The following is a 15,964-nucleotide window of genomic DNA, read 5'->3' as shown; positions in this document are numbered from 1 at the left end:
AAACTCCTACTATTGTCACCTTCATATAAAATTAACAATTATGAAATCCCAGAAATACATGTAAAATAGTAAAATACAAAATGTAGTAATATTAGAGATAAGACTGGAGTATTTGTGATTAGCAAAATAAGTATCCATTGCGTTACGTGAGTGTAATAGTTTGGACTACTACAAACAAATGGTCTACATATTTGACCAACAACATATTGAAATTTGTTTTGGTTCAAAATTAATATACAGCAGTTGAGTGTACAGTGGAAAGAAATGGCTCTGGATAAGAGCTATGACAACCATGCCAAGTGTGAAGGTAGTATGCAGGAAAGTCAGGCTCTTCAACAATATAAAAAAACTGTGGCAGGGTCGAGAGGTGAAAGGAGGTAATGGAGGAGCACAAAGGAGAGAAAGGAGAGGGGGAAGGGAAAGGTAGCAAAATGTGGAGGGGAGGACTGAAGAGGGAAGAACCAGCAAAGCAAAGAAAGACGAACAAGTATAAGACACAACACTAGTGGAACACAACACTAGTAGAACAAAGAACAGAGTGATAAGGGGGTAAGGGGGACTGTGATGAGGAGAAAAGGAAAAGAGGAGTGAGTTGAAGGAAAAGTAAGAAAGGGTGACATAAATTAGAAGCATGGGTGCTTGAAAAGAAGGATGAGAAATTGTTCATAAAACCCTCGGTACAACATGAATAATAAAGAAGGAATTTTACATTAGGTATGAGGTTCTCCACCTCCTACAATCTATCAAAAAAGATTTTGTGGTCAAGCTTCAGCTGTAAAGCAGATGCTGTGTAGGTGATAAATAGGTCAGTGGAAATGGAGATGAGGAGTGAGAGAGCACTAAGGCTGAAATGTCAAGTGCTGAACCAAATTTGTAATACAGTTCCTCAGGTCTCTTATATGGCAAATCAATGTCAAGACCTCACAGCAACCCTAGTATGCCTTAACATCAGTAGTCTTGAATTGGCTACATAAAAAAATACTATGACTTGAACCTTGAATGCAAGTTTTATTTCAGAAGGGAACAGCTGTTTCGTACCTTCTCAATTTGACTTAAAAGATCTATGGACTTTCAACTAAGGTAATTAGGAGAAAAATGCCAATACTAGCAATCAAGAATTTTCATAAGACAATTTTATACAATATATAAAAGCCACAGTTGGACAAGGTCATTTCGTCTTCCTCCCTCTACCTTTGACTACCCAACACAATCTATTGTTTTCCCAATTCACCTCTTTCAGATGTTAGTGTTCTTGTTTTGTCTTAGCATGGCTTGCCTGGACCACCTAGGTATTTTAAGTATTTGCTTTAATGATATTTAAATCCCAGACGTCTGGATTATATCTGAACAAAGTTATCCTTACAATTTTTAATGTGATTGGCAAACATCCAATGACAAGATGGTGTGCTGCTCTTTATTATAACTCCCTGTCTAAAAATGGTAACTAGGGCCACACTACCTATTATTCATGTGAAGATAAAAGATAATGCTTGCTTTCCCTTCAAAATGTTTGTATTAACCCTCCTGTGGTCTTAGTGCGACGCTCAGAAGGAGCGCGGCAAATGTCACGGGAAGCGGGGCAGTTGTCTCGACAAACCGTCAGTTTCCGAAACCACACACACACAAAAGATCTTGTAAAAGCACACATGGAGTCAGTGCGATCCCACTGGTCCACGCACAGAGTAAAAATCTCACAGGATCTAAATGACACAAACTCTTAAGGCCATGGGTAAAACTTAACATTTGCCTAAATTTTAAAGTATAATGTCTCTGAGCTACATCTGTGCAAAAATTGCACTACTGGCAATTTTTTCCCACTTTTTGCATCATGAAAGAAAAAAAACTGTGCCTTTTCATGCATTTTGTCTCTCGGTGCAGTTTGTAACTTCAGTCAAAATCAATACATTGAAAGAGATAGACAAAATGTTGATCTTGCTGTGAAGTCAAACTTTGCTGTGAAGTCTCAGCCTTCAAGAGTTCTCTGCCAGGCAAAGCATCTTTTCTACAGCACCTTCTCATGTTTATGCTGTAGGGCAACTGATGCAGAAATGCAACCGGCTCAGCTCCCTAACATCCTCATCCACCTCTCCTGGATCACTGTTCTCTTGCCACCTACCTCGGGGCACAGCCCAAACCAATTTTTATAACTTGCCTCTGACATTTATGGGTGCATGTGGGGGGAGGGTGCATGGGGGTTGAGGCATGTAAAAAAGGAGGGTAAAAAATACATCTCCAAGGAAAAACTTGGATGTAATCTTGCTTCATCTGAGTGCTTTTACTTGCTTGCTTTTACTTTATTATCTTGTCAGAGAAAGACAATGTGCAAGAAAAGCATTGGGCTGTAAAAATCAGCATGAAACTATGGCAGAAATGTTTGGAAAAAGTTAAGAAGTGTTACTGCAGTACAGGTAATGCTGCTGACAATTCAGTTTGAGGAGGTTTCCCTTGTTTGTCATTGCCAACTTTGTGGCCTAGGAGGAGATCTGTTATGCACCAGATTTACGTACCTAACAGAGCCAACTCGTAAAAACCCTTAAAATCTTTGAGATGCACATGCACAATGCCCCTCACTTCTTTTCTCGGAATTGAAGCAACCATTTTTTTTTTCTATCAAGGGGATTTACAGTAACATCATCTGCAGTTTCTGCAACTTTTTGGTATATTTCTTAGTTAAGTATTTACTGCTCACAAGATTACAATATTAAAATTGTGTCTAACCAACTGTTTCGTGGTATGGCAGACATACGTTACGAGAGACGAGCGATCAAATTAAACTAGCGCCTCCATTAGTTACAGTTGGGATTGAAAAGGGCACTTTCAGTTCTAAGAAAAGACGCCGTTAATCAGCTGCAGTTTAGTCAGCTTCTGATGAAGTGCAGGGCGAGGTGACAGGCTTAAAAGATGGTTCATGGAAAAGGAGGCACATCGCCTTGAGCCAAGAGATGGGCCAAGACATGGACAAAACGAAGAGGTTTGAAAAGGGATAAGGTAAGTTTGGAACAAGAAAAAACAGGCCATTAGTGAAAGAGAGAAAAATTCTGAAAGAATTTTGTTTTATTGTGGAGACCTGGCATAAGGGACATCTAAATCAGCACCTAGACACAAAGACAAACAACTTTTTAAGAGATAATAAAAATTTGAAGAAGGGCAACCTCCTAAAGTCTAATATAATTTCTAGAATCCATAATAGAGTTTTAAGGTGATTAATTGCTTTTGTTCAGAGTAAATGATATGCATCTTTTTTTCAATAGGTACAAATAAAAGGAAGCATGGGATCCATTATTTTACACCAAACAGTGTTTTGGAAATCCAAACACAAAATTATAAACTTATCTGAAATGAGGTAAGACTGGTGTAGGCATTAATTTGACATGCTCAACTAAATAAAGCTACTCTTATCAACTGCCATTTCTGTTGCCATTTGGTAATTATTTTGAGGAATAACAAAGGATCTTAGTCACCAAACATATATACTGTCTCCAGTGTGGCATTGGGGCTACTCAGAGTTCATCCAACCAGCCAAAAATACTTTTAATATTACTATTAGTATCAGTGTTTGAGTATTGCAAACACTGATATTGCAATGATTACTATGATCTGATGTAATATCCAGCTCTAATTAAAATGTTATGAAATTAAGGAGATTTGTGAAATATCAAGTTCTGGCTTGTCTTCAAAAAGTCTGTGTCACTTTTCATTTGTTCTGAATGGTGCACATGTATTGGGAATAAGATTGCAAAAGTATGAGATGTTTTACTTTTGCAACAATATCACCATCTTATTTTTCCCCTTGTTTAAGAATCAAGTTGGAACTTAGGTTTATATGTTCTGACATTACCTGCGAGTGATGAGATATTTATTACCTATACGCAGTAGGTCACTTTGACATTTGGTTTTATGTACTTGGCATTCTGAGGTAAATAAATCTTCCTCAGTCCAGACTAAGAATTTGCATCATGTTTCATGAGATTAAATTACATGTTTTTAACAATAACATACCCTGTTTGTCAGTTGCCTGGAAGAAGGCTACTATACTTTTCACAATAATACAAGAAAGACAAATTCGACTGTTTGGAAATTGTTCAAGTTGCAAAAAAGAAAAAGAAAAAAGAACCATGGACAGTGATGTTGCAGAAACCAAGAGCTACTTGTTACTCCAAACAAACCACACAGCAGTACACCAAAAATCTATATTACCAAACTTTTTTGTCAAATTTTTTGAAAAAGTCTAGAGTTTCTGCATCCCAGTTACCTTGTTCATTTGCTATGTACTGCTCCCTCTGTCTCTGTTTTCTAGTGTTTGAGTTGTGTCACCATCAAAATGTTTTGACCTTTTTGTATTCACAAACTCACTGAAGTGTTTCCTTGACTCCAAGAGAGGCATTTTTAGTTCAACTTCAGGAAGCACCTAAAGTAGTAGTTAGAAATAACAAGAACAAAAAGCAAAAGAAATTTAGATAATTTCAGGAATGTACTGTCATATTTAATAAAATGAAATATAAATTTCTTTGAGGCTTGTTTGTCAGATTAAAAGTAAATATTTCTAAAAACTTTAAGCTATTTTTAAATATGCCTTTTTATTAAGATGACATTTCTGTAATAACTTCATTTATAAATGAACATTTCAATTATTCATCTGATTTTTGGCGAACATACACAAAAAAAATCCTTACTGGATGCTTATTACACTAAGAGTTATAGTTTTTCTAAAGACAGTTTTAGCAAGTTCTCAAATTTACACAACCACTTTTAGATTCACTAATCAAAAAGGTCTTGCCATCAAACAGTATGCTAAATAAATCCCTGATATTGCAAAAGATTTACTTAACATTTTTAATTAAGGCATGTATTTAAGCCTTGAATAAAATCTAAGTAAAATAATGCATAGAGCTTGTTCATAGATAAAAGAAAGTAAGAAACCCTGAGAAGTCTTTCCTGTCTGAGTGCAGGAATATCAACAGCTCACAAACACATTTACAACAGGCTGAACAATGCACCAAGTTAAAGATTAGCTGCTTCTTCAATACCATCTTTACAGAATATAAACTATGCCTTCTGTACCTACACTGAATGGAAACTGCTTAGATAAATGTGACACTCAGAATGTGCTGAGTTACACATTAATGAGATTTACAGAAAGACCCATCATGCCCAATCGATCTAGCTGTTCAAAAGTGTCCAGAGGAGAATTTCAGAAGAAGTGGAGCAAATAGAGAGTTAATGAACCATGCATTGGCCATTATTAGTCTTTTTCACCTCTCAACTGTGACCTTTAGTTAGGAAAGAGAGTTGAACAATAAACCGGTACTATTAAAAGAGCAGATGAGACTTAAAAACAGAGTAATACTATAACCCTTAAAGAAATTGAAAATGGAATGGAATGGATCAAGAAACCAGTTGCTAGTACATAGTGCTTATATTAAAAGTAACTATTGCATGGTCCAGTGGCAGTGATTTAATCTACATTTTGGTCAGGTCTAAGTTATTTTCATCCTGGCTGTCCTTCCTTCCTTATTTTGCCTTTTGTCTCTGAATCTTCCCAGACAAATTATTTCAAGTGTATATTAGAACAATGTATTGTTGCCACATTCAAGCTTATCTCCAGAGATTAGAGATTAGTTTTAATACACCATAGTATAATGGTGCATTAAAACTAAAACTCAAATTAAAAAACTTACAAGTTTGTTCATGTAAGATTGTGTTAGTTGATAAAAAAAGAAGTCTTTTACTAAAGTGTGTTAATTTATATTTGCACACAGATCATAAATCTATAAGGTTTTGATTAGAGAAAATCCACTTGGTTGTAAACTCTGACAGGTTTTTGGTATTTGCAATGTCTGCTTTGGTAAGAGTTGTGCAAAGATGTAATAGGATGCTAATGTCTGGGATGTGTGAAGTGTCCACACCAATACAACAGCAAACGTTGTTTATGAACCAGTCTGACAACGTCTGTTGACATTCAAAGGTGGCTTGAGGTTAAAATCGTAAACAGTGCTTACTCAGACTGGTCGTGTAACAAGATAGATGGGATCAGCGTGCAAGGTCGTGTTCACAACAGAATTACAGCTCTTACTCAGAGTGACATTACATATCCCTCAAAATGCCAACCACTTAAAGAGGAAATAATTAAAAGAGAAAAGTTCACATATTCACACCTCTACCTGAAAACAACTCACGTTTGACAATCCTATTAATTAAATCTTTGTTGTATGTGTCTCTTTCACAGGGGATTGAAACACAGCCAGTGAAAAATAAACTGTTGAGCTTGTTTTGTTCTGACCTGACATGGTAGTGTTACTCCTCAGAGAGGGACACTGTCTCACCTGTTACTCACATGTGGCAAACAGAGTGCTGCTTAAGTGTTGCTGTGGTAAAGGAACATTTCATATTCACATGTAAAAAGAATAGCAGTACAGTTCGCAAAGCTCTCAATGAACTGTATGGTTTCAAGTCACCTAAGTGGCTTTCAAAACACCATAGATGTTTTTAAGGGAAAACCCTGGATCTATAAGAAGTTTCTATATTGGTTTTAGAATACCTTAAAAAAGGTTCCTTTCTGCATTAAGGTAACATAGAATATCAGTCATAACTTAGTATTTTTTCATCATCTCCTTGCTGTGGTTTGATAAGGAGACTGCAGCATTCTGTGCAGTTCCAGAATACTGTATATTAATCCAGAAATAGAGCTTTAAGCATACAGATGATTAGACAAAGTAGAACATAAGCCTCACTCAAGTGCTACATAATTATACAATTGTAAATGCAAATTTTTGTAAGTATCTTTAATCACCTCACTCAAAAATGATAGGACAGGCTAAACACAATGTAATAAAATGACATCACTAAATAGATAATCGACTAAATAGCTTACCATTAACTTTAGCAAACAAATTGCTCAGATCACACCTATTTTAATGTCTACATTCAATTTAAAATATCTGACTTAAAGTGCATCTGGGAAGTATTCACAACACTACATTTTGTTTCACATTTTGATATGTTATAGCCATATTCCAGAATGGATTACATTCATTTTTCCCTTAAAACTCACAACACCTCATAATAACATTGTGCAAAAAAGTAATATAAAGGTCCCACAGTTGACACTGCATGTCTGAGGTAAAAAAGAATTCCCTTAAGACCTCCGAGACAGGACTATCGCAAGATACAAATCAGTGTACAAAAAATATATACTTATATTTTACTGAAGCTCAAAATAAGCACAGTGGTCTTCAAAATCCATAAACAGAATTTTTTTTGGAACAACTAGGATGTTTCCTAGAGCTGTCTGGTAATCCAAACTGAGCGACCAGGAAGAATAGCTTTAGCCAGGGAAGTGAACAAGAATGTGATGGTCCCTTTGTTAGAGCTGCAGCATTGCTTTGGGAAAAGAGGGGAATGTTCCACAAGGACGTTTCCAAGGTTCTGCAAGAGGAATGAGGTAAGATGCCCATCGATAGGTGTACCAACCTCGTGGCAACATATCTAAGATGACTAAAAGTGGTAATTGCTCTCAAAAGTGCAGCAACAGGTTTTGAACAAAGTCTGTGAATATGTATGTAATTTCATATTTTTAGTTTTTTTATTATCACATTTTTTTAAATTTAGGCACTGTTAATACTTTATGGATGAACTGAATTCTTCAAAAGTTAACTAATTCCAGCAAAAAGGTAGTCTCCACTGTCCTCCCTCAGTCATTTAGCTCTGACAGCCTCTGAGAGGAACTAACATAAGTTCATTTAAACAGCATGTGACCTTTTCAAAGAATGCAACTTCAAAAATACTGAACAATCGCGCAACCAGAAATACTCCTGAACAGCAAAGTTTGTCCTTACGTGAGAAAGCTGGCTTTCTTCAGAATGCAGACTGACAGCAGCAACATGTGGTGATGGGGGCATCAACTGGCTTCATATGACCAGAGAAAAATCTGACAGTTTTTCCAAGACTCTATGACATCAATTTATGAGGAATTTATAAAAGAATATTTGTGTTGATACTCTAAATCCACAGCACACAGTGATACCACAACATGAACCATGCCAAACAAAATTGCATGATTCAGTTGCTCTCAAATTATGCCTGAATTTGCACAACCTATTTTTAAAAAATCTGTGTGAGTGAGAATTTTTTACAATCAGCATATGAATCTAAATTGGAGTCAATGTGCTATGCACACAATTACTGTAAATTTGAGGGAGGGGTTGTCTTATAAAGACTAACAATCATCTAATTAGTTCATGCCATGGATTAGCTGAGCTGTCATATGTAACTGTACTTTCTAAAATGAATGTTTATAGTTTTAAGTCATTTTTATCTGATACTGCATCAATCATAACCTGGACAGTTTGTCATGCTGTAGTATAATTTACTCCTAACTGATAAATACAATTTGTCTCATTCTTTTTATAACGAGCTCCACTTCTTCCCACTGGAGCAAACATTACAGTTCATGTAAACTTTTGTGACTTTCACCAAGTTTCTTTTTTCTTCTATTTCTTATAAACGTGAACTCAAAAAAGGTGCCAGTTCAGTCTGGCAGAGAGGAATATGCACAAATTGCCGTTTATCTCTCACATCTCAGGCCGAGCAACACTGCTGTGCTCTGGCAATCTCCACTCACAAATCTTCAGACAGATCTAATCTTCTCACCCCACCCTGTTCAGTCTTCCTACATACAGTTAACCCAGCAGAGACAGATTAATGAGAAATTAATCCCTTTAATTCATTGTAAAGGTCTCCCATTCTTTTAACCAGTTAAGTTGCCTCTGCTCTTTGTCAGATAATAATTATAATAATAAATTTAATTTACAAAGACATTTATGTAAGAAAAGATCTTCATCTGAAAATTCTTTCAAGATAAAAAGAAACATAAGACAGAATTGCGATGGTTTTTTAATCATTAGAGTTTGAAACTCTACAAAATCTAGATCAGAGAGAAATGGGACTCAATCTGATCCTACGTTTCCTGCAGTAGTGTGCAGTTTGTTGCCATTTCCTGCTTTGCTCTGTCCTTAATTCATTATCAGCTACGGGTTCACAGCTGACTAATGCACAGGATGAACAATGACGGCAAGCATTGAAATGTTTCCAGCAAGCCTGAATGACTCAGAGTCTACTGACACAAAGGCAGATAGAGACATATAAAAAAAAACATGTATTTTATTTAAAAATAAATATTGTTAAAAACAAGTTTACTGAACGATGTAACCACAAGCCAGTATTGATGTGTCTTTGCACCACTTGTAATCTCATTAAATTTAACCAGGTTTTACAGCTGTCCATGAGTGCATTACATGAAGACTAAGCGCTAGTACAAGATGACAAGTCAGATACATAATCTCACATGGACAAACTTTAATCTCGGACAAATATGAGGTTATCAGAAATAAGATCTATAAATTAAACTGCAAAATGAGCCTGAAGCAAATAGTGGAAAAAAATAAATAAAAATGCTGACACTTGTGTACATGTATTAGCTTATCAATATCACTGCTCCAACATTAGGGCCAGGAAAGATGTCACAATCGTTAAAATTGTGTATTGCACTAAATAGATGTGTTGTAGAAGTCTTGTCTGTATTATATACAGCATTATGGAAATAGCAGTTTTATAGAATAGGTGAAAATGTAAAACATAAGAACATATTCTTAAGAGTGTTAAGTGATTTTTATTGCAAATTACGCTTATTTCTAGAAATAATTTTTTTTAATCGTACATTATTCAGATAAAACTAAATTTTATATCAGATAAAAACAACCAAAGTAGCTACAAAAAACAGTTTTCAAATGATTTCATTTATCAAGTGAAAAATAAAAGTAAAACAAACCCGACCATAAATTAATCCCTTTTCCACTTTGTTGAATTGTGAATAAACTGATTATCTTGCTTTATGGAAGGTTTGCAAGATAGATGAACTATAGAAAGAAACTCTGCCGTCCTCATCAAAACTAATATATGAACATCACTCTGTTCATGCGGGGAATTAAGTGTTTCACACATTTTATTATTTTTGTCTATCTATTCAGCCACCTAATGGGTTCCTGTTTTGTTATGTTTTATAAAAAAAAGTGGAAGTTTAATAATTTGAAAAAAAAGACAATGTGACTGTGACAGCTGTCCCGACTGTCACACGCAGACACTATTGGTAATGGTTTTTTGTTTTCCCTTAATTTTTTCCCTTTATATATTGATTAGTGAGTAGTTTAGATTTTTATCTTTAAATTTGTTTTCATTAGTCTGACTGTTTAGTTAACTATTTGTTGTGCACCCATTTAGTTAACTTTATGTGTCAGTTCTTTGTATATTTTGTTAAATATAACAAATTAATTTCTTTCTTTTGAGTTACCAGTTTCCTCTGGACCTGCTCATGAAAATCATACAGATGAGCTCCAGCTGATCGGTGTCCATATATGGGTGTCAAACTTCCTCAGCGGGCCATTCCATTTGTTCACCAGGGGAGGGGGAAATTTGGTCTTTAGTTTAATTTTACCATTTATTTAATGTTTCTTCTTTTGGAAAGTTAGTTAAATTCTGATATTTATTTCATTTATAGATTTAGTAATATTCTGACCACTATTTGTTAGGTTTTTGTGTGTTTATTTACCCCCTAGTGTGTGTTAATGGTATGATCAGCCACTATTTAAGTTCCCCTCATGTCTTGTTTGTTAGGTCAGTTTGTTCTGTTACCACCTGAGTTGTACTTTGTTATGTTGACCTCAGTTTGGGCCCAATTTATCATTTTTGGATTTTTTTGTTAATAAATTAAGATTATATTTTGAATTTTCTCCAACGTCTCTGGCTGGTTTATGCAATACCTTCACACTGTTGAATATAAAATAAAATTCAACATTTAATGAAAAATTTAAATAAAAAAAGAAATATAGCCCTTTGTGTAATGGAAAGCTGGTCAGAGCCTTGATGCAAGAGAAAATTCACATTTGATTTTCATGAAAGTGGTTCCTGATCAATAGATAAGATCAACTTCAAATGAACTTAGTCGAGAACTTGCATCCTATTTCTTACAGATTTTTTTCTCATGTTACATTTTTAGATCCTTAAACAGTTTTAATTACCGACAAAAATGACCTGAGTAAAAGAAAATTGTTGGTTTTTCGTATAATTTAATTTAATGTGTAATTTTGGGGTTCAGAGGGTTTACCCAAAATCAACCGGGCCCTATGTAAAAAGTTAACTGTCCCCCTTGTTGGATCATAAATTATTAAAGTCCATCAAAAGTCAAATTAGGTATAAGTTATTTGCTGTTCTAAAAACAAACGCTTATTTATTTTAATCAACATTTTTCATCCTAGACTCAAATTAGGCATAACATTGTTGGAATCTGTGATTGTTTTCCTGTTCTACTCTACGATAATATAATTTTGTGCTAATTTTCACTTAAAAGTTGATAAAAAAAGAAAAATGTTTAGGCTTATTATTTACTCAGGACAAGAAACATATAGGAAAACATCCTTACAGAGACTAACAATAAATGAGCATTTTATTCTTGCAAAAAAACTAAACCAAGAGTCTTTGTCAAGTCACTAGATGAATGCCAAAAAGCTGTCTAGCTTATTAGCTTACAAACGTCATCATGGCTTCCCCACTTCTCTCAAGATTTCCATTTCGACTTCCTTTCAAAGTTAGATACCTGTGGCTTCCTTCCATTGTGTTTTCAAGCCAGTGTCAAACCATTTTCATGCAGGAAGGGCCAGACTGAAGCCTATTTTCCTGCCAACAACAACAGAACCAGCCAATGCTGCTATGGCAGCACACTTGGAGGTCTGCTTCATATAAGCAGCTCACTGCTTCTAGTAGATTAGTAAAATGTTTTTCCAGGCTGTACCTAAGCATTCTTGGGCTTAAACCACTAAGTGTTGATGTATTTCATTAGGGTTTTATCATCGACTGGCAAAAAGTGTTGCATCATTGTGAGGTGGAAGGAAAGGTTTTCAAGATTTTCAAAATATTTTACAATTAAAATGTTTTAGAAATTGTGGTAAGCAACTGTATTCAGTGTTCTCTACTTTAACACCACTGAATTAAATACAGAAAAAACAGCAGCCTTTAAAAGTCACATAATTAGTAAATAATCTCTGTATAATTTAATCTCTGTATAAGACCAGGTGTTCTGTGTAGACCTCACAAAGAACTATTTGTTCATCAAATGAACATTGAAAATGATCAGAGATACAGTCAGGAGGAGCTACAGAGGTTCACACCTCAGGTTGGAGCATATGTAGAAGGAAGAACTATTTCTTGAGAACTCCATAAATCTATCAGTTATGGAAGAGTGTCAAAAGAAGTTCCATATACAAAAGGACACAACACTTGTTTGACCATAATAGAAAATACTATGTATAAAAAAAAACTACCATTGAACACCACCCTGAACAAAATCTCTTATCAGAGATACTCCATCCAATCTGACAACACCTGAGTGGTTTTGCAAAGAAGAATGACTGCAAATTTTAAGTTATAGATGTGCAAAGCTGATAGAGCCATACCCCCCCCAAAAAAACTAGAGTTGCAACTGCAGCAAAAGATGGGTTAAGGCATCTTAAATCCGAGAGATTTAATACAAATGCACACCACACATCTCAATATTAAATGTTTTTTTATTTTTTTATCTTGAGCATCATTTCACTTAATTTGACCTGGTTTGTCACATAAAATACCAATATAATACTTTAGACTTTTGGGGTTGCACTGTGACAAAATGTGAAAATGCATAGAGGTAAAAATGCTTTGTAAAAAAGGCACTGTACATTCTGCACTATATTGCTTCAGACAAAAACAAGGGCAAATATGAGAAGTTACTTCTGCGGCTTTGTGTGAACATGTGTATGAGGTTTAGAAAGAATCCTCCATTAATCGTAGTAAACAGCTGAGGTTTGCCATAATCCTCAACATCAACACCACTGGCTTCACCTACAGCAGCTTGCTTAAAAAAAGTCTGCAGTCAAATTGGCACTGATTAAGATTAAGTCTACTTCCTGGAATTGAAAGCTGTAAAATATAGCTTCAGAGAGCAGAAAAAAAGGAAAGAGAGAGAAGGGAGGGAGATCACAGTCCAGTGCACAGCTTCAAAGGAAACCTACAGAACAGTGATGGAGCACATGGGAGACCAAACCTCCTGCCAGACAAGCCGAGCACAAGACAGTGAGCACATTTAGTTTACAACTATAAAGCAACAAGATGAGTTGTTCAAGCACATGAACTGTTGCTACATCAGAAACCTCTTAAAAGAGAGGTGCAGGAAAGGAAAAGCTCAGTATAAACTGAAGCTTACACGGCTTCCCATTTACCCCTAAAGTGTGACACTAAATTATATATTGAGAGTGTATATACACTAAACTAAAATTGAATGTGCTGTAAAATTTAATGTGCAAACTGTTTATCTCATAGGATGGCGTTAAACAGTTTGGAGGTCACAGGAAGGAATGGTTTCCTGCAAAACTATAAATCACTGGAGTGATATTTTATTATATTTTTTAAAAAGCTGAGGAAAATCTGAATCATAAAATTGTTTCTTAAAGGAGGATCATAAGTCAGCTCAGCACAAAAGTTGACAACCATCCAATTATTTCAAATGTAGATCCCAAGCTGAACCCACGCACATATGAGGAGAGCATCGACATGAATAATCACAGAATAAAACTGTTCTTGTTTTGTTTTTTTCACCCCTGTTCTGCACTCACCCGGATCCGTCTCATGGCAGCAACAATCTCCACTCTGCTGCTCGGCCGCGTCACATCCAGACTGCCGATATACTGCCGCCAAGAAGGTGAAACATGACAGGTACAAAAGATGTGTTAATGACAAAACATTTGGAGTGTACTTTGATTGTTTTAACCACAACACGTCAAGAATCTACTTGAATTATTACTTCAATTGGCACAAGTTTAGTTTGTTTGTTAAGATCATAAATGACTTTCCCTGAGAACAAAACCTCTCAGGATTTGTTTCCAAAGTCGCAAAATGAGATTTATATTGTCAGTTATTCATGTTTTAAGGCTTCTTTAGAAACAAACGCACACTTAAACTCGACAACACTGCAAACACTGCCCTATTTTCACTTTGAAGGAGTTGGAAAAATTCACCTTTGCTTCGAAGTTGATCCCATGCTGGAATGCTTCCTCGTTGTGCAACGGGATCCTCAAATCGTGTCCGTCATCAACGAGGTTATACTTGGTTTTCCCAGGCATTTTCCTAACTGTTTATATATCCACACTATAGGAGAACGCAACCAGGATAAAAGCCAGGTCGATTGGAGAGGGATAAATCCAAGGAAAACGATCCGAATATCCGCTCAGTAGGTGTTCTTCATAGCAGCGAGGCGTCCCGAGCGCAGCGACGCTCCGACGCCGCCTAAACAGCAGCCCGAGCGGCGGGGAGAACTTCAGCAGCGCTCCGGTGAACTGCAGGAAACGCTCTGAGGACACATGCAGGCCAAGACAGACGGCGTCATGCGGGGGAAGATGTGTTTTCCCGACTTTTCCTGTTCGCAACGTAGAAGTTGGTTGAGTCCTGCCTCCGGTTGTGGACTTCTGCACTCTCCACCCTGCTCCACAGCATAGGGCGGGTTTGATTGGAGAGTTCGGGAATCCCACCTGTTTCCATTGGAACAGGGGCGCACCGGGGCTCTGCTGGAGGAGTGGCTCACACTCCCGTACCTGCCCCTTCTCCATTCCACCATCTCTTCCTCTTACATTCTCACACGTACACAAACATATAGCTGGGGGAAAAAATAAAACTTGAATAAAAGACTAAGAAGTGGTGCCCTACAATTTATTTATCGTTTTATAAAATCAGAAGTTACAAAACTACACCCAGTTGTTTCCAAACTGCACTATTATTCACAAAGAATCTATCTATCTATCTATCTATCTATCTATCTATCTATCTATCTATCTATCTATCTATCTATCTATCTATCTATCTATCTATCTATCTATCTATCTATCTATCTATCTATCTATTCATTATTTAATTATTCTTGTTTAATAATTTGTTTGTGAGTAATAATCAAAATAGCCATTATTATTATTGTTATGACTATTATTATTGGTGTTGTTAGTATTATAAACTGAATAGAAGAGAAGATGTTGACAAGTATGGATAAAGGTTACTCTAATATATTTAGTTGGGAATAAATAATGATGGTAGGATTAAACCACAAACCCTGCACATCTGGGAAATATATATAAAGACAAGGCTGCCAACTAGTGACTAAATGTGATATTACATCATTGGTGCATCCTGCGCTGATATTTCATTAACATTTGAGGGTATAAATACCTCTTTTTTCTGCTGCTTGTACCTTATTTAAAGAACCCACCGCAAAAGCAAAACAAATAACTAAATAGAGCTTCTAGATCAATGGAATTCATGCGAATTAGTGGGGCAAAAAGTGTAGCCTTTGAAGTCATCAAACTGTAAAAATCCCCTTAATTCTTTATCTCTTTTTGCATAATTAGTGGAAAGGCTACTGGGATAGTAAAGTATCTAAGGCAGAGCTTTCAAATATATCTTCTGAGGTTTCACTCTTCTCATTTTGGATTATAATGACTTTATTTAAAATTAATCCGGTTAATTTAGAATTAATAAGAAAACTTTAAGCAACTTTAAGTTGAAACTGCTATTCATTACTAAATATAAAGAAAATAAAACCTCACATTGCCTCACTCATATAGGTTTATATTTTTGATTAACATGCTAACTTTTCTGAGGTGGGTCATTGGTATTAGAAAGTATGTGTCTCAGTGTACAAAGTGCCTTGCTAAAGTATTTGTACCATTCATTTTTAAAAAACATTTTATCACTTTTCAGCCAGAAAGTTTAGTACATTTTGTAGTAATTTTGCATGACAGAGCAATAGGGCAACACAGTATAGTACATACTTGTAAAGTGTAAATGAACACATGGTCTGGAATTTCACCTTTTATTACCAATAAAATCTGAAGAA

General features: G+C 35.7%; 1 protein-coding gene across 3 annotated transcripts in view; it reads right to left on the bottom strand.

Moving 5' to 3' along the window:
• Positions 1-14,544, bottom strand: part of LOC114150581 (carboxyl-terminal PDZ ligand of neuronal nitric oxide synthase protein-like) — a 160,697-nt gene extending 146,153 nt beyond the window's left edge. For 2 of the 3 annotated variants that reach the window (XM_028027072.1, XM_028027075.1), the window contains exons 1-2: positions 14,100-14,544; positions 13,698-13,769 (exon numbers count right to left, since the gene is read on the bottom strand). In XM_028027072.1, the coding sequence (XP_027882873.1) occupies positions 13,698-13,769; positions 14,100-14,204 (177 nt within the window). In that variant the 5' untranslated portion in view covers positions 14,205-14,544. The remainder of the gene's footprint in view (positions 1-13,697; positions 13,770-14,099) is intronic. The other variant, XM_028027074.1, reaches the window with a different exon arrangement.
• Positions 14,545-15,964: the final 1,420 nt, after the last annotated feature.

Source organism: Xiphophorus couchianus, chromosome 9 (genome assembly GCF_001444195.1).
Source record: "Xiphophorus couchianus chromosome 9, X_couchianus-1.0, whole genome shotgun sequence".
Lineage (NCBI taxonomy): Eukaryota > Metazoa > Chordata > Actinopteri > Cyprinodontiformes > Poeciliidae > Xiphophorus > Xiphophorus couchianus.
The sequence above is the reverse complement of the archived record's forward strand: the minus strand, read 5'-3'. Positions and strand labels throughout refer to the sequence as shown.